The 22253-nt window shown below is 47.7% G+C and overlaps 1 protein-coding gene across 2 annotated transcripts; it reads right to left on the bottom strand.

Annotated features, from left to right (window-relative positions):
• Positions 1-5756: 5756 nt before the first annotated feature.
• On the bottom strand, positions 5757-14141 carry KLK4 (kallikrein related peptidase 4). 2 transcript variants are annotated; one of them, XM_058708476.1, is made up of 7 exons: positions 14035-14141; positions 9828-9938; positions 9143-9232; positions 7723-7885; positions 7042-7292; positions 6819-6955; positions 5757-6192 (listed from the first exon to the last, which is right to left on the bottom strand). In XM_058708476.1, exons 2-7 carry the CDS (start codon positions 9913-9915, stop codon positions 6040-6042), a joined length of 882 nt encoding a protein of 293 aa, XP_058564459.1. In that variant the 5' UTR covers positions 9916-9938; positions 14035-14141; the 3' UTR covers positions 5757-6039. The 2 variants fall into 2 exon arrangements, with proteins under 2 accessions (XP_058564459.1, XP_058564460.1); XM_058708477.1 differs by lacking the exons at positions 7723-7885; positions 9143-9232; positions 9828-9938; positions 14035-14141 and adding an exon at positions 7499-7623.
• Positions 14142-22253: the final 8112 nt, after the last annotated feature.

Genomic DNA, 22253 nt, shown 5'->3' with positions numbered 1-22253 from the left:
CCCCCCCACGGGCACATGGGCGGCCACAGTGACTGAAAAGCTCACTCTGGGACGTGAGTGCCAGCCAGACATCAGGTGGCTGGTGCTGACCGAATCCTGCTCTGTGGTTGCTGAGTTCCGTCTGTGGTTGGTGAGCATGAGGTCTGGCTGGCGGGCTCTTGGTGCGCACCAAGGCCGTGAGGACCCAGCCTGATGCTGTAGGCTGCTGTGGATGGGCACACCCCTCCCCCACACCCCCACCCAGCTCGTCGGGGCCCTGGCAGCCTCCCCCTCATCTGCGCTCCCACCCGAGATGGCCCATCTCAATTCCATCCACAAGCAATTCCGCAGCAACCCATCCCCAGTCTCAACCCCTCTCCCCCTCTGACATCTTTCCCCAGCTGAGGAAAAGTGTTCCCTCTTCTTCTCAGGGCCCACTCCAGAGATGAAGCCCCGCCCCCAGCCCGACGCGCACAGCCAAGAGGACCCAACCCACCGCGGGATGCAGCAGAGTCCTTCTCCCTGCAAGATGGCTCCCTTCCAGGGTGGTCTGCACTGTGTGCCATTAGAGATGGGGCTTTGGCCACCGTTGGCCTGGACTCCTGGAGGCGGGGTCAGAGCACAGCGGAGAGGAGTCAGGGCTCAGGGTGGGGCCAGAGCTCAGGGGGCGGGGTCAAGACCAAGGAAGGTTCTGGAGGGTGAAGCCTGGACAAGGTCTCCCGTGAAGAACATTAGAGGTTGGCCTGAAATCATTATTACACTGTATGTTAACTAACCTGGATTTAAATAAATAAAAAAAAAAAAGCTAGAGATTGGAACCCCTCTTCTGGACCCTTCTGACTCCACACTTCACCTCTCCCCAAGACACAACAGGTGCAAACCTACCTGGGTGCACACATCATCTCACATTTGCAGTCTCCCCCTGGCCAAGACGGGTCCTCTCCTGCCCATGCAAGAGTTGTGGGAAGTCTCCGGGTCCGTCGAGTCCTCGGGTGGGTCTGAAGCCATTAGCTCGGGTCTGTCCACCCTCCCTCTCACTCCGTTCTTCCACTGTCTCCCAGGAGATGTCTGGGCGGGGAAGGGTGGCAGAAAGGGCATTTCCTCCTGACCCTCAGACTTCAGCCCTGAGACGTAGAGCCTAGAGACATTGAGACAGGAGTGGGAGACAGCAGGGAGACAGAAAGAAAGTGTCAGCGACAGTTCTGAACAGTGGCAGCAGAGGGAAGATGGCATGACAGTGACAAAAAAAAATCAGAGAAAGAGAAACACAGCGTGAGATTCAGAAACATGGAGATGCGGGGCTGGGGGGCAGAGAGAGAGAGAGAGAGAGAGAGAGAAGGCAAGAGTGTTAGAGCTGGACCGAATCAGGTGATGGAGATACAGAGCTGGACAGGAGAGCTGATGAATGCTGTATCTGGAGGATACAGAGATAGAGGGACAGAGGAAGAAAGAGGTTACTGAGCCAGAAATACAGACTCAGAGACTCACAGATGGAGAGACAGAGACATCAGAGACCCAAAAGTTGACATGGGGCCAGAGAGGCAGGATGCAGAAACCACCCATCACTCACTCACCCGGCTAATCTGGGCTGGACTGGCCTCGAGTCTGCCACTGCTTCCAGAAGCTACACTGAGGCTTACAAGCTCCCCTTTGCAGGGCTCTCCTACCCTTAGGGCTGGGGGACACGTGCCTTGGGGTCAGATATTGCCATCTTACAGTCCACACCCTCCCAGCCCACCCACCTCCCAGACCCCAATCAGGGTGTTTGGAGCATGATCCAGGGATGATCACTTTGAGAGTGACTTCTGATCCAGAGCCCCAAGCTGCTTTCACCTCCAGCTAGCACCCCCTTCTTCATTTCTGCAGGTTTCCCTACCTCAGTTTCCTTCGAGTTAGGGTTATTCACTATTCTTTGTCAACACCTTGGGTCCTTTATATTCACCCATTCCTCTTTTTCTTTCCTTTTCCTTTCCCTTTCTCTTTTTCCTTTCCTTTCCTTTCCTTTCCTTTCCTTTCCTTTCCTTTCCTTTCCTTTCCCTTCCCTTCCCTTCCTTTCCTTTCTGTTCCTTTCCTTTCCCTCTCTTCCTTCCTTTCTTTTTTTCTTTATTTCTTATATTTTATTTTTAATTAAAAAATTTTATTTTAGAGATAGAGTTCAAATGGGAGAAAGGGCAGGAGAAGAGAGAGAGAGAGAGAGAGAGAGAGAGAGAGAGAGAGAGAGAATCTTAAGCAAGCTCCATACTCTGCACAGAGCTCTGAGGGCTCAGTCTCACCACCGGGAGCTCATGACCTGAGCCAAAATCAAGAATTGGAGGCTCAATTGACTGAGCCACCCAGGCACTTAAAAGATTTTATTTTTAAATAATCTACACACCCAACATGGGACTCAAACTCACAACTCCAAGATCAAGACACATGCTCTACTGACTGAGCCAGCCAGGTGCCCTTAATCTAATTATTTAAAGCTATAAATCTTCTGCTCCGCACATGTTTTCAGGTCATATTTTTTATTGTTTAAAGTTTGTTTATTTATTTTGAGAGAGAGAGTGTGTGTATGTTTGCATGAGAGAGAGCTGGAGAGGGGCAGAGAGAGAGGGAACGAGAGAATCCCAAGCAGGTTCCTTGCTGTCAGTGCAGAGCCTGATGGGGGACTTGATCTCATGGAGAGATTATGACTTCCTGAGCTGAGATCAAGAGTTGGACTGAGACATCCAGATGCCCCTCATATGTCATATTTTATTTATCATCCAGTTTTAAGGTGTAAAAATTTTCCACTATGACTTTTTCATCCATTTTTGTCCACTATGATTTCATTTTTATCATGAATTACTCAGATGAGTGGTTGAGTTTTAACTTCTGTGTGTATTGGTATTATGTTGATGTGTATAGTGAATTGAAATTCTCTTTCATCGTGGCTGGAGAATGTGATCTGTGTGATACCAAATCCTTTGCATGATAGTGACGTTGAAATCTCACACATCCATTTCTCCCTAATTTCATCCATTTCTACTAATTTTTATAGTAAGTGTTATGAAGCTATTTTATTAGAAATATTCAAATTTTGAATTGTTGCATTTGTTATACAAATTTTTATGAAGAATTATTACTCCGTAGTGACCTGCTCTGTTTAGTGATGGTTTTAGTATTCATGCCTAATATGACTGATATCAGTAAAGCTATACTATCATTCTTAGGGGTAATATTTCTTGGAAAATCTTTCCTGATCTTTTGCTTTCAATTTTTCTATGAGCTTTTGGTGCGTCTCTAATAAACAGCACAGAAAAGCTTTTAAAATTTGTTTTTTTTTAATTTTTATTTATTTTTGAGAGAGAGAGAGAGAGGGAGAGTGCAAGCAGGGGAGGAACAGAGAGAAAGGGAGACACAGAATCTGAAGCAGGCTCCAGACTCCCAGCCATTGGCACGGAGCCTGATGCAGGGCTCAAGCCCATGGACCACGAGACCATGACCTGAGCCGAAGTCGGACACTCAACCGACTGAGCCCCCCAGGTGCCCCAAGCTGTGGGTTATTTAGAACCGTATTTCAAAAATCAAGACATGTGGGGGATTTTCTGCATAATTATTTTGTCCCGATTTCTGCTGTAATTACCTTGCGGGGTCAGACAACATACTCTGTATATTATAACTTTGAAACTTGAGAGTTGAGACTTGCTTCATAGCTCAGTATCTGGTCACTTTTTGTAAATACTGTGTCAAGTTTTTTATGAAGGTATAATTTTTTTATTGACGTATATAGAGTGTAATATCCAGGTTTCAAGTGTATACAGTTCAATGAGTTTTGACAAATGCATGAACCCTGTAGCCCTCACTCCTGTCAAGTTCTAGAAAATTTCCATCACCTCAGAAAGTTCTCTCACATCATTTCCCACTGTTTCCACATCTACCTCTCCTTCTCATCCCATGGTTAGTTTCATCTGTGCGAGAATTTCATGTATAAAAGGAATCATACGTGTGTGGTGTTTTGTATCTGGCTTCTTTCACTCAGCATAACGATTGTGACAGGCACCTACGTTGTTGGGTATATCAATGGTTAATTTCTCTTTTATTAGTGAGTAGCATTCTATTGAATGAAGATGTCATAGCTTGTCTATTCACTATTTCATGGACATTTGGGCTGTTTCCACTTTGGCTATTATGAGGAAAGCTTCTATGAGCATTCTTGGCAAGTCTTTTTTTTTTTTTTTTTTTTTTTTTCATTGCTCTTACATAAATACCTAGGGGTGGACCTGCTGGTCATGAGGTGGACATAAGCTCATCTTTCTCAGAAATTGTCAAACTGTTTTCCAAAGCAGTTTACCATTTACACCCTGTCATCAACGTATGAGAGTTACAGCCACTCTACACGTTAACCAACACTCGGTACTGCGATTCTTTTTAATTTTAGCCATTCTGGTAGATATGTGTGTTTTGGACGGATTGTGTATTCTTCACATACTGGGTGCAATGTTCTATATGTAACAATTAAATAAAGTTTTAAAAAAATGTTTATTTTTGAGAGGGGGGAGAGGGGCAGAGAGAAAGGGAGACACAGGATCCGAAGCAGGCTCCAGGCTCTGAGCTGTCAGCACAGAGCCCTAGTCAGGGCTTGAACTCATGAACCATGAGATCATGACTTGAACTGAAGTCTGATGCTTAACTAACTGAGCCTCTCAGGTGCCCCTAAATAAAGTTTGTTAATCCTATTGTTCAGATCACCTGTGTCCTTATTCATTTTTATCTTGTTTGTTGTATTTCCTTCCTTCCTTCCTCCTTCCCTCCCCCTCTCTCTTTCTTTCTTTCCTTCTTTCTTTCTAAGGCTCCATGTCCAATGTAGGGCTTGAACTCACAACCCCGAGATCAAGAGTCACATCCTCTACCAACTGAGCCAGCCAGCCCCCATTCTATTATTTTCTAAGAGCCATCTTTATTTTTTTATTTTTACTTTTTTTAGAGAGAGAGCAAGAGAGCGAGCGAGCATATGAGCAGGGGAGAGGGGCAGAGGGGGAGGGAGGGAGAGAGAGAGAGAGAGAGAGAGAGAGAGAGAGAGAGAGAGAGAGAATCTTAAGCAGGCTTCACACTTAGTGTGGACCCCAGCATGGGGCTTGATGCAAGCCTTGGGATCCTGACCCAAGCTGCAACCAAGAGTCGGATGCTCAACTGATTGAGCCACTCAGGCACCCCTGAGAAACATCTTTAAGTCCTTTTTGATGAGTGGGGATGTTTTTTTTTTTTCACTTTTAGTTATTTTACTCCTTACTCTGTATATTTTGAGGAATATCTCCAGATGAATAGATTCCCAAATAATATACTTATGAATATATTCTTGAATAGAAATTCTTGGTAGTATGTTCTTATTAATATAATTTATCAGGAAAGAGTATGATAACAATTCCTTGTGCCCTCAGTCTCCCCCCTCCCATCTCTGCCCTCAGTCTCCATATCTCTCCATGATTCTTCTCACCATCCCCTAGTTACAGCAGCAGGGTTCTGAGGCAGATACAAATGAAAACTTCTTAAAATGCACTTAGGAAGATAAAACCAAAATAAGTCAACCATAAACCAAGCAAGGAAAAAATCTCATTAATTTGCCATTTGCTGACTTGACTTTTTTGAAATTGGGTAACATCCACAGAATCAGATTCTCTTAACCTCTCAAACATTATCTCCTTCTTTGGGAATCCAATGGCCCTCCTGGGGGAAACTGAGGCCCAAGGAGGAAAAGCTATTTGCTAGAATCCTTTGAATTGGAATGGAAGTGAGGAGGACAGTCCAAACAGAGCCTGTGTTTCTCTTAGACTTTATTTTTGGGCTTAAGAGAAGGGACAAAAGTGAAACACCAACTTTCTCTGCCGCTGGTAAGGCTGGGTCAACATTGTGCCACTAGGGGGCACTGAGTACAGGAAAAGATTCTTGGTGGGATTGGATTCCTGGGGCTAAGGGAGAAGGGGGTTGGGAACCTAGACTCCTGGGCCTGAGGCAGGAAGGTACTGGGAATCCAAATTCCTGAATCCCTTCTGCAGCCTATATTTAGGGGTTGAGTTTCTTGGGTCCAAGTTCTAGAAGTTAATTGTCCTGAATGGTTTTCTGTATCCAGTCGGTGAACTTGCAGAGGTTGGTGTAGACGCTTGGCACATAGGGTTGGCCACACTGGACTTGTCCAAAAGACACGAGGCCCTGAAGGGACCCGTTGCAGACCAGGGGGCCCCCAGAGTCACCCTGTTGTTGGAGAGAGAGGGAGAATCCAAAACACGGAGAGGTGGAGACAGATTGAAGTCAGAAGGGAACCAGTGACACCAAGAGACTAAGATAGGGAAATAAAAGATAACCGCACACACCTCAGAGGTCCCTTCCAGAGCCCTGACCGTAGGGAATTCTGTTCCCCTAGGTCCCAACAGCCGCTGGATTCTCCTGGGTTTGTTGTTATTCTGTTTTTTTTTTTTTTTTTAAATCTTCCCCTATGGCTTGTTTTCCTGTCCCTGACTCCCAGAGTCTCTATGCCTCTCTGCATCTCTTTGCATATTCTGTTTTTTTTTTTTAATCCCCTATTTCTCTTTGCATTTCATCTCTATGAGTCTATCTCTCTGTTTCTCTCTGAGGTACTTCTGTGTGTGTGTGTGTGCGCGTGTGCGTGTGTGTGTGTGTGTGTGTGTGTGTTGCCTCCACTATCTCTGTCTCTATTTCTCATTCTCTCTTTGTTTCTCTTTACTCTCATGTTTATTTGTTTCTCCATTCATCTCCCCGTGTCTGTTTCTCCCCTGTACCCCTGTGTGTCTCTGCCTCCCTCCCTGCTCCATCCCCCCCACCCGTCCCCTCCCCTCCTTCCCCTGTCCCCCATCTCTCACCCTGCAGGAGTCCTTCCGGTCCTGTCCTCCACCGGCACAGAACATGCTGGGGTGAAACACGGAGGCATAGAACGCGCTGCAGATCTCCTCGGGCACCACCGAGATGTTCACGCACTGGAGCACTTGGGGCTGCCTGCCTGCGACGAAGAGCCCGGGGTCAGCCCCTCTGGCCGGGAGGAGAACCCCTCAGAGAGGGCAGACACACGCACACTCGTGAGCTCACCATTCATCAGCTGACCCCAGCCAGAAACGAGGCAAGAAGCCCCAGCGGTCGGGCACTGGGAGGCGATGCTGATGTTCTGGATGGCATCCGACCCGGGCACCGACTCTTTCAACTTGATGAGCATGAGGTCGTTGGCGATAAAAGGTTTGTTGTATTCTGGGTGCTGTATGGAGAAGTTGGCCTCCATCATCACGCTGCCTGGCTCTTGGCTGGCCTCAAGACTGTGCAGTCCCAGACCGATGGTGTAGGACCTGAGGGCCATGGGGGACGGATTAGTTTTGTGGCAACACCGTTATCTCCACAACCCCATCTCCCCGCCCCCCCCCCCCCCCCATTATCCCAACCCCATCCTCCTCGCTAAGCCGCTAAGCGCGACGCCTGGAGCTACCCATCTGTGATCTCAAATCCTCGCCCACACACCCAATTTATCCAGCGACAAGAATTTGTCTTAACTCACTAGTGACTCAGCAGCTGAGCTGGGATTTCGCTCTTGGGCTGCCTGAGTCTTTCCAAAGCCAACAGCCCCCACTTCCCTTGCAGAGTCTTGCTTTACAGACGTTTCCGCTCTCAGCACCGAGGCTGAGCTAAAGTTACTTCCAGGCACCCCTCCTCCCCACCCCCGCCACTCCATCCACCCTGCCCCGGGCCCTTGCCTCCGCCCCCACCCAGGCTGGCACTCACTTCTGGAAACAGTGTGCGGCTGACAGCACCCATTGCGGATGCACCAGGACGCCCCCGCAGAAAAATTCGTCTTCCGTGAACAGCGCCGCCTGCCAGGGCTGCGAGTGCGGGATGCAGTCCTCGCCGTTTATGATGTGGTTGCCGCCACCCGAGGCCTGGGATCCTGAGGGCGGATCAGGGATGGGGGCGGGCTCCGGGTGGAAACCGGGCTCCTGGGCACGTGGCCACGGGCTAGGGGCGTGGTCATGGCTTCAAGGGTCTCGTCAGGACCGGGGATGGTCTCAGGGTGGAAACAGGGCTCCTAAGCGCAGGGATCGATGCGGGGGCGTGGGCCCGGCTGGCGGGCAGGCTCAAAAGGCAGGACTAGAGCTCTTGGGGGCGGGGGTCACAGTGCAGGGGGCGGGGCCAGTGCCGCGGGGGCGGGGCTGAGGGGCGAGGCCAGGACTTCATGGGTGGAGTCAGGGATCCCAGGGGCGGTGTGAGGATTGCGGAGGCCGGCTCAGGAGGTGGGACTAGACCTCCCGGGGGCGGGGTCCTGGTGCAGGGATTTTCTGGGCCAGATCAGGCTTCCTGGGGTGGGATACGACTCCGGAAGCGGAGATCAGAGTAAAGGAGAAGGGTCTGTCTTCCAGGGGAGTTTGAGCTTTGAGCCAGTCACACCCATCTCCAAGACCCACCTGCCATCCCCTCTGTCTCTCCCTCCCCCCGCCCCCCGCTCCCCCACAAGTGTCACACCAGCCTCGTGCAGTACCCGGGGCCACAGTCCCCTAGCGTAAGCAGAACCCCTCATATAGGGTGCAGAGAGGAGGATGACACAGTCAGACGCTCGAGGAAGCAGTGTCGCTCTTGGTGGCCCTCAGAGTCACTCCCTCCCAGGCTCAGCCTCCTCCACAGTCGCACCAGCGACAAGCCGGCTCACACAGAAACCCCGGGGCGACGTGGGCCCCTGGGAGTCCGTGGATCAGAGACCCGGGAAGTAGGCACAGGTTTCCGGCAATGGGCGACTCCCCCAGAAGCACGACCTCCCTGTCAGCGGCACCCTGGGCTTCCCGTGTCCTCACAGCGTCATCCACCGTTGTCACTCCGCAGCATATTCCGAGGCCCAGACCGTCTGACCTTCACCCAGTAACACAGTGACTCTCACGGGTTTGACCACACAGCCCATCACACCGTGTCACACACAGAGAGAAGCGTGCAAACCACACACACACACACACACACACAGAGTACACCAATGGCACACACAGAAACTCCCTATGATACAAGGAATCCCAAGTGTGTAACCAGAGAGCAACGGTCCCGGTTCTGTCACACAGGCAGCTTTAGTCATACCCAGGAGGACACTGAGTCATGCCTGCACGGTGACAAACACTGTGCCCTCAGGCACAGACAGCCACACCCACAACACACACTCAGATACCTGTGACACCAAGGATGAGGTACCCCAGGAACCAGCCCCACACAGTGAGTCCACACACAGTGAGTCCTGCTGTGGTCATCACGTCAGCACCTGGGCAACAGGGTCAGTCTCTGGTGAGTCTGGGGGACTCACAGCCCAAACCTCTCCATCTTTCTCTGTCTCCCTCTCTTACTGTCCCCTTAAGGATATTATTGGTCAGACAAGGACCTATGTATGCCACCCCTGCCCTCCAACCCCGCATAGTGGTTTGGAGATCCTAGCCCGGAGCCCCAGAACCTAGAGAGATTTAGAGAGGGAGAGAGAAAGAGGGAAAGAAAGGTGGAAAGAGAGAGAATTAGGTGGAGAGGAAGCGACGGAGGAAGTGTCCCTCTGTCTCTAAACTGGAAGAGTAGGAGCATGGAGCCGTGGCCCGCGGGTCGGACTTGGGACAGAGGCAGAGCACTTGCGAGAGATAATCACAGACAGACTGAGAGCCAGAGTCACGGACAGAGATATTCAGAGAAACAGAAAGAGCAGAGCCAGAGAGAGTGATGAAGAGACATTCCTAACTAGAGAGAGCGAGAGACCTTTTTGGAGAGACCTAGAGACCCAGGGTCTGGGGGCTGAGGTTCACAGTGACGCGGAGCTGTAGGGAGCCTGCGCCCTTAGGGGCGGTGGGCGGGGCGGGCAGCGCGGGGACGCTCACCTCGATGCCTCTGGGCTCCGGGATCCTGCGCTGAGCTGTGCTCCCGCCTGCTGCCTCCTGAAGGGGCCCCCATGGGACTTATAAGCATCCCCGGCTGGGCTGGCCTGCCCCCTGGGGACACATTCCTGGGGTCAGGTGCTGCAAGTTTCCGTCTCAGAGCTCTCGGGGCTGCCCTGGTGTCAGGCTAAGGTCAGGGGGCTCCAGGGGCTGGGAGCAGCGACCCAGAGGGGACTCAGAGCCTCACTTCTTTCTTGGTTCTGTCTCTCATTCCCTCGTATTCGTATTCTCTCCTGTTCTCTTTCATTTTCTCTGTCTCATGTTCTCTTATTTTCCTTCTTACTAAATCTCTCTCTCTCTCTCTCTCTCTCTCTCTCTCTCTCTCCCTGTCCCCTGCTGTGCTTCCCCAGCAAACCTTTCTGGGTTCAAATCCAGACTGCATCATGGTTTACCTTTGAAACCCTGGGGTGACTGAATCCCTCTAAGCCTCCATTTTCCCATCTGTAAAACAGGGGCGCTGTTATTCCTGGCTCCCCAGATACCTCCAAAGACATAGCGCAGGGAAAGTGCCTTGGCATCGTGTCAGGCATATCGTAGGTGCCCAGTAAGTGGGAGTAAGATGAAGCCCTCGCTCGGTAAAGAGCAATTGCACACCTGCCATGCTCTGAGCTCCTGCTGTCCCAACTTGAGACGCAGGACGGAGCAAGCAAATTCTGGTGCTCACGGGGCTCACATCCTAGTGGGGGAGACAGACAAGCAGAAAAAGTACAAGGCAATATCTGGCAGTCGTGTGTGCGCGGAGAACACAGGTGACCGTAGAGTGACGGGGGCGGGGGAGGGGGACCTTCTGCGGACAAGATGATGGTTGGGGAGACAGAAGAAGGGACATTTAGGTTGACAGCCGCCATGCCATGTGAGCCTTGCAGGAAAAAGAGAGAACTCGGGGTATGCGAGTCAGAGCAAGGAGAAGGAACGGGGCAGATGATGCAGGGGTGTAAATGCTGGGGAAGAAATTTGGGTTTATTTTAAGGGCAATGGGTTTTAAGCACAGGGGTAGAAGGGAGTGACACGATCTTATTTACTTTTAAGACACATCCTGCGTGGAGAAGAATGACCGTAGGGTGAGAAGGGAGCAGACACCGACACGAAGGCGGAAGGTGACAGCAGCCCAGGTGGGCGATGCTGTGGTCCAGGGAGAAGAGGAATGAATGGGCGCAGGGCTCATCCCGGGGAGGTAGAGTCAACATGCTGACCGACAGGTGGGAAATGGGGAGGGAGGGGAAAGGAGGCGCCAAGGGTGTCTCCGAGGCTTGGTCTGCCCACTTGTGGTGCCATTTGTGGAAGCGGGCAAAGAGGTGTGGGGGCAAGGGCTGAGCCGGGGGTGCCTGTCGGGAGCCAAGCGGTTGGATGCATGGGCAGGCAGAGGTCAGCGCTGGCGAGAAGCAGTGGGGAGTCATAGCGGAGAAGTGGTGTTTAGAGCCATGGGGTTGTGTGAGATCACCTAAGGAGCAGGTGTGGACAGCGCTGATGAGGGGTTGGGCGACAGATGACGGTGGTGATGCAGCATGAATGTCTGTGCTTCTCTCTGTCTCTCTGACCCTGTCTCTCTCTGTCGCTCGCTTTTTCTTGGTGCCTGTCTGGTTCTCTAGCTCTGTCTCCAGTTATCTGCTTGTGTTCAGTCTCCTGGTGGCACAGAGTCTTACTGGGCACAGAGAGAATTGTAGCCTGCTCCACCCTGGAGAGCCACAGCAAACATATCCTGACCACATGCACAATAGCAGGATGGCTGTGGGCTGTAGGGACCACCACGGGGGGCATGTCCCAGCCCCTCTGCAGCAACAGGGTTTGAGAGGGACCTCAGCAAATACCAAAGGAGCAGAAGTTAAGATGGAACCCCACGTACCAAAGGCCTGGACACTCCCCCCCCCCCATTTTTCTAGCACCGACCAAGTTGAGTTTTCTGTCGCTACCTTGCAGAGGAGGACAGGAGACCCCAGAAGTGACTGAGACATTTCCTGCCAGGTGGATTTAGATCTGCCTGGGTTTTAGATCGGCTTCACTCAACACAGCAGCCACCAGCCACAGGTGGCTACTGAGCACTTGAAACGTAGCAAGTGTGGTAGAACAATGAGCTTTGAACTTTTATTCAATTGTAACTAGTGTATTTATTTTTGTTAATGTTTATCTCTTTTTGAGAGAGAGACAGAGACGGAGTGTGGGTGGGGGAGGGGCAGAGTGAGAGGGAGACACAGAATCCGAAGCAGGCTCCAGGCTCTGAGCCGTCAGCCCAGAGCCCGACGCGGGGCTCAGACCCACAAACGGTGAGATCGTGACCTGAGCCAAAGGCAGACGCTTAACCAACCGAGCCACCCAGACGCCCCCAAATTTTAACTAATTTAAGTGTAAGCATTGAATCCTGATTCAGTTTTTGAAAAGGTCTTAAGCACATCTGGAACCATCTGACTACAAGAATCTACTGTTTCAAATCTAAGTTTTATAGGCTCTGCGTAGACATCAATTATTTCTAATTTTTTTTAATTTTTTTTAACGTTTATGTATTTTTGAGACAGCGAGAGACAAAGCATGAACGGGGGAGGGTCAGAGAGAGAGGGAGACACAGAATCTGAAACAAGCTCCAGGCTCTGAGCCGTCAGCACAGAGCCCGACGCGGGGCTCGAACTCATGGACCGCGAGATCGTGACCTGAGCTGAAGTCGGACGCTTAACCAACTGAGCCACCCAGGCGCCCCGACATCAATTATTTCTGATGAAAACTTAGTATTTGGATGGGGATGCTGTTGCAGGTGTAAAGTGTTCAGTGGATTTTGAAGACTTGGTATAAAAGATTGTAAACTATTTTATTAATTTTGTATTGATTACATGTTGGAATGATCATAATTTGGATACGTTGGGTTAAGATAAAAATATTACTGGGGTGCCTGAGTGGCTCATTCAGTTGAGCATCTGACTCTTGATTTCTGCTCAGGTCATGATCCCAGGGTCATGCAATCAAGCCTCGCATCAGGCTTTGCACTGAGCATAGAGTCTGCTTAAGATTCTCTCCGTTCCCCCCCCACCCCCGCTCACACTCTCTCTCTCTCTCTAAATTAAAAAAATATATATTACTAAAATTAAACTTTTGCTTGCTTTTCCCCCCCTTTTAGAATGTGACTACTAGAAAATTTTAAATTACATATTTGGTTCATGTTCTATTTTGATTGGACAGGGCTGATTTGGAGAACATAGGAACCAAATCAAATAGATCAAAGCTTAAGTGGTAGTAAGTGATCTTTTTTTTATTTTTTATTATTATTTTAATGTTTTTTATATTTGAAAGAGAGAAAGGGAGAGAGACAGAGAAAGGTGGAGACAGAATCCAAAGCAGGCTCCAGGCTCTGAGCTGTCAGTACAGAGCCCAATGTGGGGCTCGAACTCGTGAGTTGTGAGATCAGATCATGACCAGAGCTGAAATTGGATGCTCCACCGACTCAACCACCCAGGCACCCTGGTATTAAATGATCTTAAGTGGAAACTGCCAGAAGCACTTTTTAAACTGTTTGTGGAGGTAGGGGAGGGGACGCAGTGACATTTCCCCCCCCCCCCTGTTTTTCTTGGTCCCCAGAAGAGTCACTGATCTCTAATAAAAAGTTCTAGAAACAGCAGATCCTTGGCTGGGCTGATCTACAATGGCCCTTGGCTGTAAAAGAAAACTAACGTGCAAACTTGGTCTAAAAGACTTGTGATCACACTCAGACTGGAAGCTAGACTTTTCACCATGACGCAAAGGCCCACACATGCTCTGTCCCCCTTTGTTCTTGCTTTGACTTCATCTTCCTCCCTCTCCCCCTTGGCCACTCCAGCCACACCTGCCTCCTTACTGCTTCTTAGATATGTAAGTCATGTCCCCACCTCAGGACCTTTGCACTCGCTGCTGGCTGCTGCTTGTACCCAGAATGCTCTTTGTCCACATATCTACCTGTCTCTGCCCTTATTCAAGTTTCTTCTTAAATATCCCCTCCCCAGAGGATCCTTCCCTGACGGCCCCGTGTCTAGACTGGCCCCATTTCTTTATCCTTATTAACAGTATATATGCCCTGATTATCAGTATAAAACTTATTATCTATATGTAAATCTATATCAATTTCTTATTGCTGCTGTAAGAAAACACCCCAAATTTACTGGCTTAAAACAACACCGATTTATTCTCTTACAGTTCAGAAGGCCAGAAGTCCAAAGGCAGTCTCACTGGACTGGTTCCTTCTGGAGGCTCTAAGGGTGACTCCATTTCGTTGTCTTTTCAGCTTCTGGAAGCACCTGCATTCCTTAGCCCGTCTTGCCTCTTGCCTCTCTCTTGTAAGAACCTTTGTGGTTTCATTGTGCCCAGCAGCATAACCCGGGGTAACTGCCCCATCTCGAGATCTTTGTTCAGACCCGCAAAGTCCCCAAGTAAGATCGCATATTCACAGGACACCCTTGCGATGGAGATTGTTTTATCTGCCGCAAAATCACATGACGCGTTAATGTTTCACCTGTTCATGGTGTCTGTCTCCTCCACTGGAACACAAGCTCCTCCATGAGGATAAAACATCCCTGCCAAGGTCACCATTGTATCCTCAGGGCCAAGAACAATGCCTGGCACGTGGTAGGTTGTTAGGAAAGATTCGCTGAGTGAACAAATGCTCTCGAGGAGGGAAGAATTAATGCCCTTAGCAACAAATTGATTTACAGTCACAGAAACAATTTCCCAGCTGATTGCACACTGATGAAGAGACAGCCTCTCAAGGTTCAAATCTCAGGTCTGCCATTCACTAGGTCAGTGACCGTGGGCAAGTTACCAAGCCTCTCTGTGCCTCTGTTTCTCATCTGTGAAATGGGAATAAATATATTACCTGTCTCATGGAATATTGAGAATATTCACTTAGTTAATACCTCTAAAGCAGTTGGTGAGGAGTCTGGTGCACGTGGGAAGTACTTCGTAAGAATTCACTTTTCTTATTAATATTAATATTACTTTGCAAACACCTGAAACCGTGTTTCACGAGATGTGACGCTAACCTAATGTGAGACTCAGATTTCAATTCTTTTGAATCAATAGCCAGAAGTGGGATTCCTGGTCATATAGTAATTCTACTTTTAATTTTTTGAGAAACCCCCACACTGTTTTCCACAGTGGTAGCACCATTTTGTATACCCGCCAACAGTGAACAAGGATTCCAATATCTCCATAGTCTCACCAATGCTCCTTACTTACCTTTGTTGTCGTTGTTGGGTTTTTTGCTGTTGTGGGTTTAAAATTTTTTTTTTAATTTTTATTAATTTTTTTTTAACATTTATTTATTTATTTTTTTTTATTTTTTTTTTTTTATTTATTTTTGGGACAGAGAGAGACAGAGCATGAACGGGGGAGGGGCAGAGAGAGAGGGAGACACAGAATTGGAAACAGGCTCCAGGCTCCGAGCCATCGGCCCAGAGCCTGACGCGGGGCTCGAACTCACGGACCGCGAGATCGTGACCTGGCTGAAGTCGGACGCTTAACCGACTGCGCCACCCAGGCGCCCCAACATTTATTTATTTTTTGAGAGACAGAGAGAGACAGAGCATGAACAGGGGAGGGGCAGAGAAGGAAGGAGACACAGAATCCAAAACAGGCTCCAGGCTCTGAGCTGTTGGCACAGAGCCCGACACGGGGCTCGAACTCACAAATCGGGAGATCATGACCTGAGCCAAACTCGGACACTTAACTGACTGAGCCATCCAGGCGCCCCTTGGATTTTTTTTTTTTAATTGCCATCCTAACAGGTGCAAGGTGATACTTCCTTGTGGTTTCGATCTCCGTTTCCCGGGTGATGAGTGGCATCATTGTTTCATATGCCTCGTGGTCATTTCTGTGTCGTCTTTGGAGAAATGTCTGTTCGAGTCCTTCACTCATTTTTAAATCCAGTTATCTGGTTTTATAGGTTTTTTTGTTTGTTTGTTTTGCTATTGAATTGAAGGAGTTTCTTATATAGTTTGGATATTAACCCCTTCTTGGTTATATGGTCTGCAAGTATTTTCTCAAACTCCATAGGCCACCTGTCACTGATGACGGTTCCCTTTGCTGAACAGACACTTTTTAGTTGATGTGATTCCATTTGTCTATTTTTGGCTTGTGCTGCCTGTGATTTTGGTGTCGTATTCAAGAAATCATTGCCAAGACAACCCCCCTATTTTCTTCCAGGAGTTGGACAGTGTTGGGTCTTCTGTTTATATCTCTAATCCATTTTCAAAAAATTAAAAAAAATGTTTATTTACTTTTGGGAGGTGGGGGAGAAGGACAGAAAGAGAGAGGGAGACACAGAAACCAAAGCAGGCTCCAGGCTCCGAGCACTAAGCACAGAGCCCAACGTGGGGCTCGAACTCACAAGCAGTGAGATCATGACCTGAGCCGAAGTTGGACACTTAAGTGACTGAGCCTCCCAGGCTCCCTCTTTAATCCATTTTGAGTTGATTTTTGTGTAGGGTGTAAGACAGGGATCCAGTTTCATTTTTTTTTTTTTTTTACATTTTTTTTTAATTTATTTTTGGGACAGAGAGAGACAGAGCATGAACGGGGGAGGGGCAGAGAGAGAGGGAGACACAGAATCGGAAACAGGCTCCAGGCTCCGAGCCGTCGGCCCAGAGCCTGACGCGGGGCTCGAACTCACGGACCGCGAGATCGTGACCTGGCTGAAGCCGGACGCTTAACCGACTGCGCCACCCAGGCGCCCCCAGTTTCATTTTTTTGCATGTGGATATCCAGTTTTCCCCATGCCATTTGTTGGAGAGGCTGTCCTTTTCCCATTCTGTATTCTTGGCACCCTTGTCTAAGATCAGTTGACCACATATGTGTGGGTTTATTCCGGGCTCTCTATTCTGGGCATTTTTTTTTCTTTCAGTTGGCCACCAACATTGACAGATCAGGAAATTTCAAGCTTCTCTTGAAAAGTCAATATTGTGTCTGCATTCCCATGGTCATGATCCACCAGCAGCAGGTTCTGAGTGGCCACTGTCCTGGGAACAGCTTGCCCGTTTTCTGGCCCACGCCCAGCGGTTTCCTTCATTTTCATTACCTGCCTGGCCCCAGGAAGCAGCAGAGTTCGTGACCCCAGTGGAGGAAGAAAGTGGACACAAATACCGAAAGACTCAGGCACAAAGAGACAAGAGATAAAGTAAACCAGAAAAAAAAAAAACAACAATAATCGTCATACACTGTCATAGAGCACCTACATATAAACTTATAGGCTATACAAACAGTACTTATTTTGTTCCAGGCACTGCTCCAGGTTCTTCACAAATGTTAACTGGCTCAGTCTCCTCAATATCCTATGAAATCGGATCTATTATCCCCCCCCTCCCCCCACTGTACAGATGAAAAATGAGGCACGGAGAAGCTAATAGCTGTTTACCTGTTGACCAAGTTGATTAAGTGGTAGAACTGAGATCTGAACCCTCATCCCCACATCACCCGCCCCCGGTGTGATTTGGAGGCACACAGGGAAGCACTAGGCAACACTGCCCCCTTGTGGATTTGGAGGCACACAGGGAAAGAATAAGAGGTTGAAGGGGTGAGGCACAAAGGAAGGATTCCCAAGTTCTCCTGGGTGGGTGACTGTGGGTCTCAGCACCCAGTTCTGGTGCCAGATGGGGACGGAGGCGCAAGCAAACTCCTTGCAGACAGGGGGAGGGAGCCACCTGAACCTTGCCCTTGGCGAGCTCAAGTCCTGATCTTGATCTTGGGTCTCTCAGGTTCCACAGGGAAAGGCAGGGAGTGTGGCCTGTGGGGTCAGACCCGCTCTGGTGAGACCCCGGGCAAGAGACTAAGTATTTCTACCTCAGAGCTCAGCCACTGCTATTTCCAAGTATTGCTACCAATGTAATGATTTAATAAGTTGGACAAATTACCATCATGTCTGTTTATTCGTGAGTCGTGGTGACCCTGGTTGTCTTCCAGAACTATCTCCTCTGTGCACCCAGATACCCACCTAAGATCATGATAATAATAACAATAATAATAATAATAATATAATAAATAGCTCACATGCCTCGAGCAATTATAATCACTGTTTCACTTGTGTCGTTGTAATTAATCTAGTGGGATAAAATCACGAACCTGTCTTTTTAACAAAACTACAGGGACACCTGGGTGGCTCAGTCAGTTAAGTGTTCAACTCTTGATCTCCGTTTAGGTCATGATCTCATGGTTTCGTGGGTTCGATCCCCATGTCGGGCTGTGCCCTGACAGCACAGAGCCTGCTTGGGATCCTCTCTCCCCTGTCTCTCTCTGCCTCTCTCTCTCTCTCTCTCTCTCTCTCTCTCTCTCTCAAAATAAGAAGTAAAACTTAAAAATTAAAAAAAGAAAACAACAGATAAAGAAGTATGACTTTCCCATTACAAGAAGAAATAATTTTTTTTTCAGTAAAATCCTCTCTGACTAGGTTTGTTAGGATTGCAGCAGAGGTGAAAAGAAAGTAGCTTTTTGTTTTCACTTACTCAAAGGGGCAATGTTAAGATTATTGGCCAATGCATGCTGAACGCATCCTCTGTAGAATTGCTTGAAGGGCTCTACGTGGATTAACTTGTTTATCTTCCCGTAAACCTTGCTGCTGTTGCTGTCTTCACGATAAACAGGGGAAACTGAGGCCAGAGGACATTAAAATCATTTCCCAAGTCCACACAGTAAGAAATAGCTAGGTTTGAACTCAGAGAGACTTGCGTGAGAATCTGTGTGTGTGTGTGTGTGTGTGTGTGTGTGTGTGTAATATCATTTCTACCCAAGTATTTGAATAGTATTGGTACTATTCCACGTGGTAATTGTACTATTTCCACATGGTACAAAAATAAAGTATGTTTATAAAAAAAGGTACACAGTGACAAATCATGACCATATCCGCCTTCTATCCTGTCCTCACCTCTTATTCAAAACATAACAAGTAGAATATGTTACTTGGGTCATCTTCAAAGGTTTCGTTGCACATAAACAGGCAAATGCAAAGATGTGTTTTTATTTTTCTCTTGCCTTTCGCCACCGGGCTGGGCTCCTAACAAAGTAAGGCGTCTCCTGGTGTTCAGAACACTTGGTTAATTATTTTTTCCTGTTATAAGCATGGAAACTTTGCAATGCCTGGTGAGTTTCAAGGTTTGTGAAACACTGTTTAGATAATTACCTAAGTTGTAAAACAATGGCTGGTGTGAAAATTACAGATGAATCATAATTATATCTATGCCTATAAAGCCTTCTGCTGGGAAGTCTTTCAGTCTGGGGGAATTTAGTGGGAGGCATTTTTTTTCCCTCCTGAAGGGATCTTGTTATTAATTTTGTGGGGCTTAGAGCTGGCCAGGAAAAAAAAAATTGAAAAGAAAACAAGACCAGATGAAAGATGCACATAGGGAGATCTATGGCCGCGATGATTAATGTTCGTTGAGCGCTTTCAATGTGCCAGAAACGTTTTTTTATTCTAATGTTTTATTCTGAAATAGTTCAAGACTCACAAAGAGTTGCCAAGTGGTACAGAGAATTCTCACCCAGTTTCCCTCAGTCACATCTTTCATAACCACAAAACTTTGTCAAAACCAGAAAACTGGGTTTGCTACAATAGTAGCGTGCTACAGATCTTAGTTGAATTTCATCATTTTTATATCTCTTTCTCTGTCTTTCCCATCACCACCATCAGGATTCACAACTGTTGCATCATCAGGAAGAAAGTGTCTCGTGTTATCCCTTAAGAACCACACCCTCCCCTCACCCTCAAGCCCTGACAACCACTGGTCTGTTCTCTGTCACTCTAATTCTGTGACTTCGAGAATGTGATATAAACGGGATCATACAGTATGAAATGCTCTGAAGTTGGGTTTTCCCCACTCATCATAATGTCCTTGAGGATGTAGTCACTTACATGCACAAAAGCCTGAAGTTTGTAGGTTCTGTTAGTATTCCTATTTGCAGATGGGAAAACTGAGAGCAGAGAAGTGAAGTGAGCTGTCCCAGGACACACAGCAGGTAAGTGTTAAAGCTGAGAGTTGAACCCAGGCAGCCTGACTCCAGGGACATTCATAGAAACAAAACAAAACAACCCACCCAACTTAGTATTAATGAAGTTGATACCTTCTTTTCCTTTTTATATAATCAAAGACACCCCCCCCATCCCACTTACAGATATGTAATCAAAATAATTGATGGCAGGGTCTAGAAGAGATATTTGCACACTCATGTTCATAGCAGCATTTATGGATAACAGACAGAATATGAAAATAAACCAGTGTCCACTGACAAATGAATTGGATAAACAAAATGTGATGTCTCCATAAAATGGATTATTATTCAGCCTTAAAAAGGAAGAATCTGCTGTCACATGCTACAACAGGGATGAATCTTGAGAACATTATGTGAAGGGAGAGAAGCCAGTCACGAAAATACAAGTACTTGTATAATACTTCTTATAGGAAGTATCTAAAATAGTCAAATTCAAACAGACAAAATAGAACGGTGGTTTCCTGGCGAAGGCGCCCGGGGAAGGGGAATGGGGAGTTAAATGTGTAATGGGTTACAGAGTTTCAGTTTTTCAAGATGAAAAGTTCTGGGGACCTGTTGTACAACAAGGTGAATATACTTAACACTACTGAGCTGTACATTTAAAAATGGATACAATGGTAAATTTCATGTTGCTTTTTTTTTTTTTTTTTACAATTAAAAGTAAAATGTTGAAAAAGCCTCCCTTAGGGGTGCCTGGGTGGCTCAGCCAGTTGAGTATCTGACTTCAGCTCAGGTCATGATCTCCTGGTTCATGAGTTCGAGCCCCACGTCAGGCTCTGTGCTGACAGCTCAGAGCCTGGGACCTGCTTCAGATTCTGTGTGTGTGTGTCTCTCTCTCTGAGCCTCCCCCGCTCATTCTGTCTCTCTGTTTCTCTCTCCAAAATAAATAAATGTTGAAAAAAAATAAAAGAAAAGACTCCCTTAATGCTGAGTTGCTTACAAAGTTATTGACAAACCATTCAGTCAGTTGCATAAGTTACAAAATAATGACTAAGTGTGAACATTACTAATGACTCTCTTAATTGTTATCACTGGAGGTAAATGATACAGTCCTGAAGCTCCGCTGGCTTATTTCTTAAGGTACATTGTTTTAAAAAGCTGTTAAAGCTCGCCACAGACTCCTAATTGTGGAGATGAACAGTTTCACTCATCTGTCTGCTGCGTCAGAGAAGTGTTTTGCCAGAGTGATTGCTCGACCATTTTTCTGGAAACCCAGGTCCAAACACAAAGCTTTGTTGGGTATTATGTTCCAATATCCTTGAAACAACCCCATGGGGTTGAAAAATGCACCATTTTTTCTTGTCATTTCACACACATCCAGTACATAGCAAGGCTAGGGTTAGGACTGGGCACTTTGGTTTTTGCAGGCTGTGTGTTTACTGTAGAGCTATCCTGTGTCCCTACAGCACATGCACAAAGATGGCAACATTGTTTGGTTTTCTCTGGCTGGTGAGATCACTGGGCGGTTTTATTTCCCTCCTTCATACACCTCAGTGTTCCTGAGAGCCACTGGTCAGTCTCTTGCACTCACATAACCCACGCACATGACGACACACAGCTTTCAGGACCAAGGTCAGCATGAACCCACCTCTTCCTTCTGTACCATTTCCAGAGGTCTCTGGGTTGACATCTGCACCACGTATTGTTTCCTTTTGCTCCCAAAGAAACAGAGCACCATAAGCTCCAAGCCTAAGCAGCAAGGAAAGTTAAACCTAAATCCACATGCCTATGTGCATGGTAGCACATAATGAGAGCACGTAGGAGGAAGAAAAGCGCAAAAGTGCTTTTGAGCACACAGAGCACTAGTATGAGCTTCCTCGTTTGTCCCTCCTTTGTGGAAAAGATAAAGTAGACAGTTAAAAAATATATTCCAGGGGCGCCTGGGTGGCTCAGTCGGTTGGGCGTCCGACTTCGGCTCAGGTCACGATCTCGCGGTCCGTGAGTTCGAGCCCCGCATCGGGCTCTGGGCTGATGGCTCAGAGCCTGGAGCCTGCTTCCGATTCTGTGTCTCCCTCTCTCTCTGCCCCTCCCCCGTTCATGCTCTGTCTCTCTCTGTCTCAAAAATAAATAAAACGTTAAAAAAAATTAAAAAAAAATTAATATATTCCAGGATGCCTGGCTAGCTCAGTCAGTGGAGCGTGAGACTCTTGATCTTGGGTCGTGAGTTCGAGTCCCGTGTTGGGGGCAAAGTTCACTTAATTAAAACATTTAAAATGTATATATGTATTCCAATCAACTGTGAAGGTTTAGAGAAACAGCCTCAGTAACACAGCAACCCCAATTTTGCCAGGTGGGACACGTTCCTGGTTGAGCTGGATACATATACAATGTCCTCACAGAATTAACTCCTGGATGGCTCATTTGCTTGAACCTCCCTGGCGA

The sequence above is a fragment of the Neofelis nebulosa genome, chromosome 17 (assembly GCF_028018385.1).
Source record: "Neofelis nebulosa isolate mNeoNeb1 chromosome 17, mNeoNeb1.pri, whole genome shotgun sequence".
Classification (NCBI taxonomy): Eukaryota; Metazoa; Chordata; class Mammalia; order Carnivora; family Felidae; genus Neofelis; species Neofelis nebulosa.
The sequence above is the reverse complement of the archived record's forward strand: the minus strand, read 5'-3'. Positions and strand labels throughout refer to the sequence as shown.

Bases quoted from the DNA above. Each gene is read 5' to 3' on its own strand.
- KLK4 (XM_058708476.1), bottom strand. From the start codon at position 9,915: ATGCTTATAAGTCCCATGGGGGCCCCTTCAGGAGGCAGCAGGCGGGAG. The intron at 7,293-7,722 runs GTGAGTGCCAGC...CATGGCCCTCAG, and splicing joins GCCGCACACTGTTTCCAGAA to GTCCTACACCATCGGTCTGG. The intron at 6,193-6,818 runs GTGAGAGATGGG...CTCCAACAACAG, and splicing joins ACCGGAAGGACTCCTGCAGG to GGTGACTCTGGGGGCCCCCT.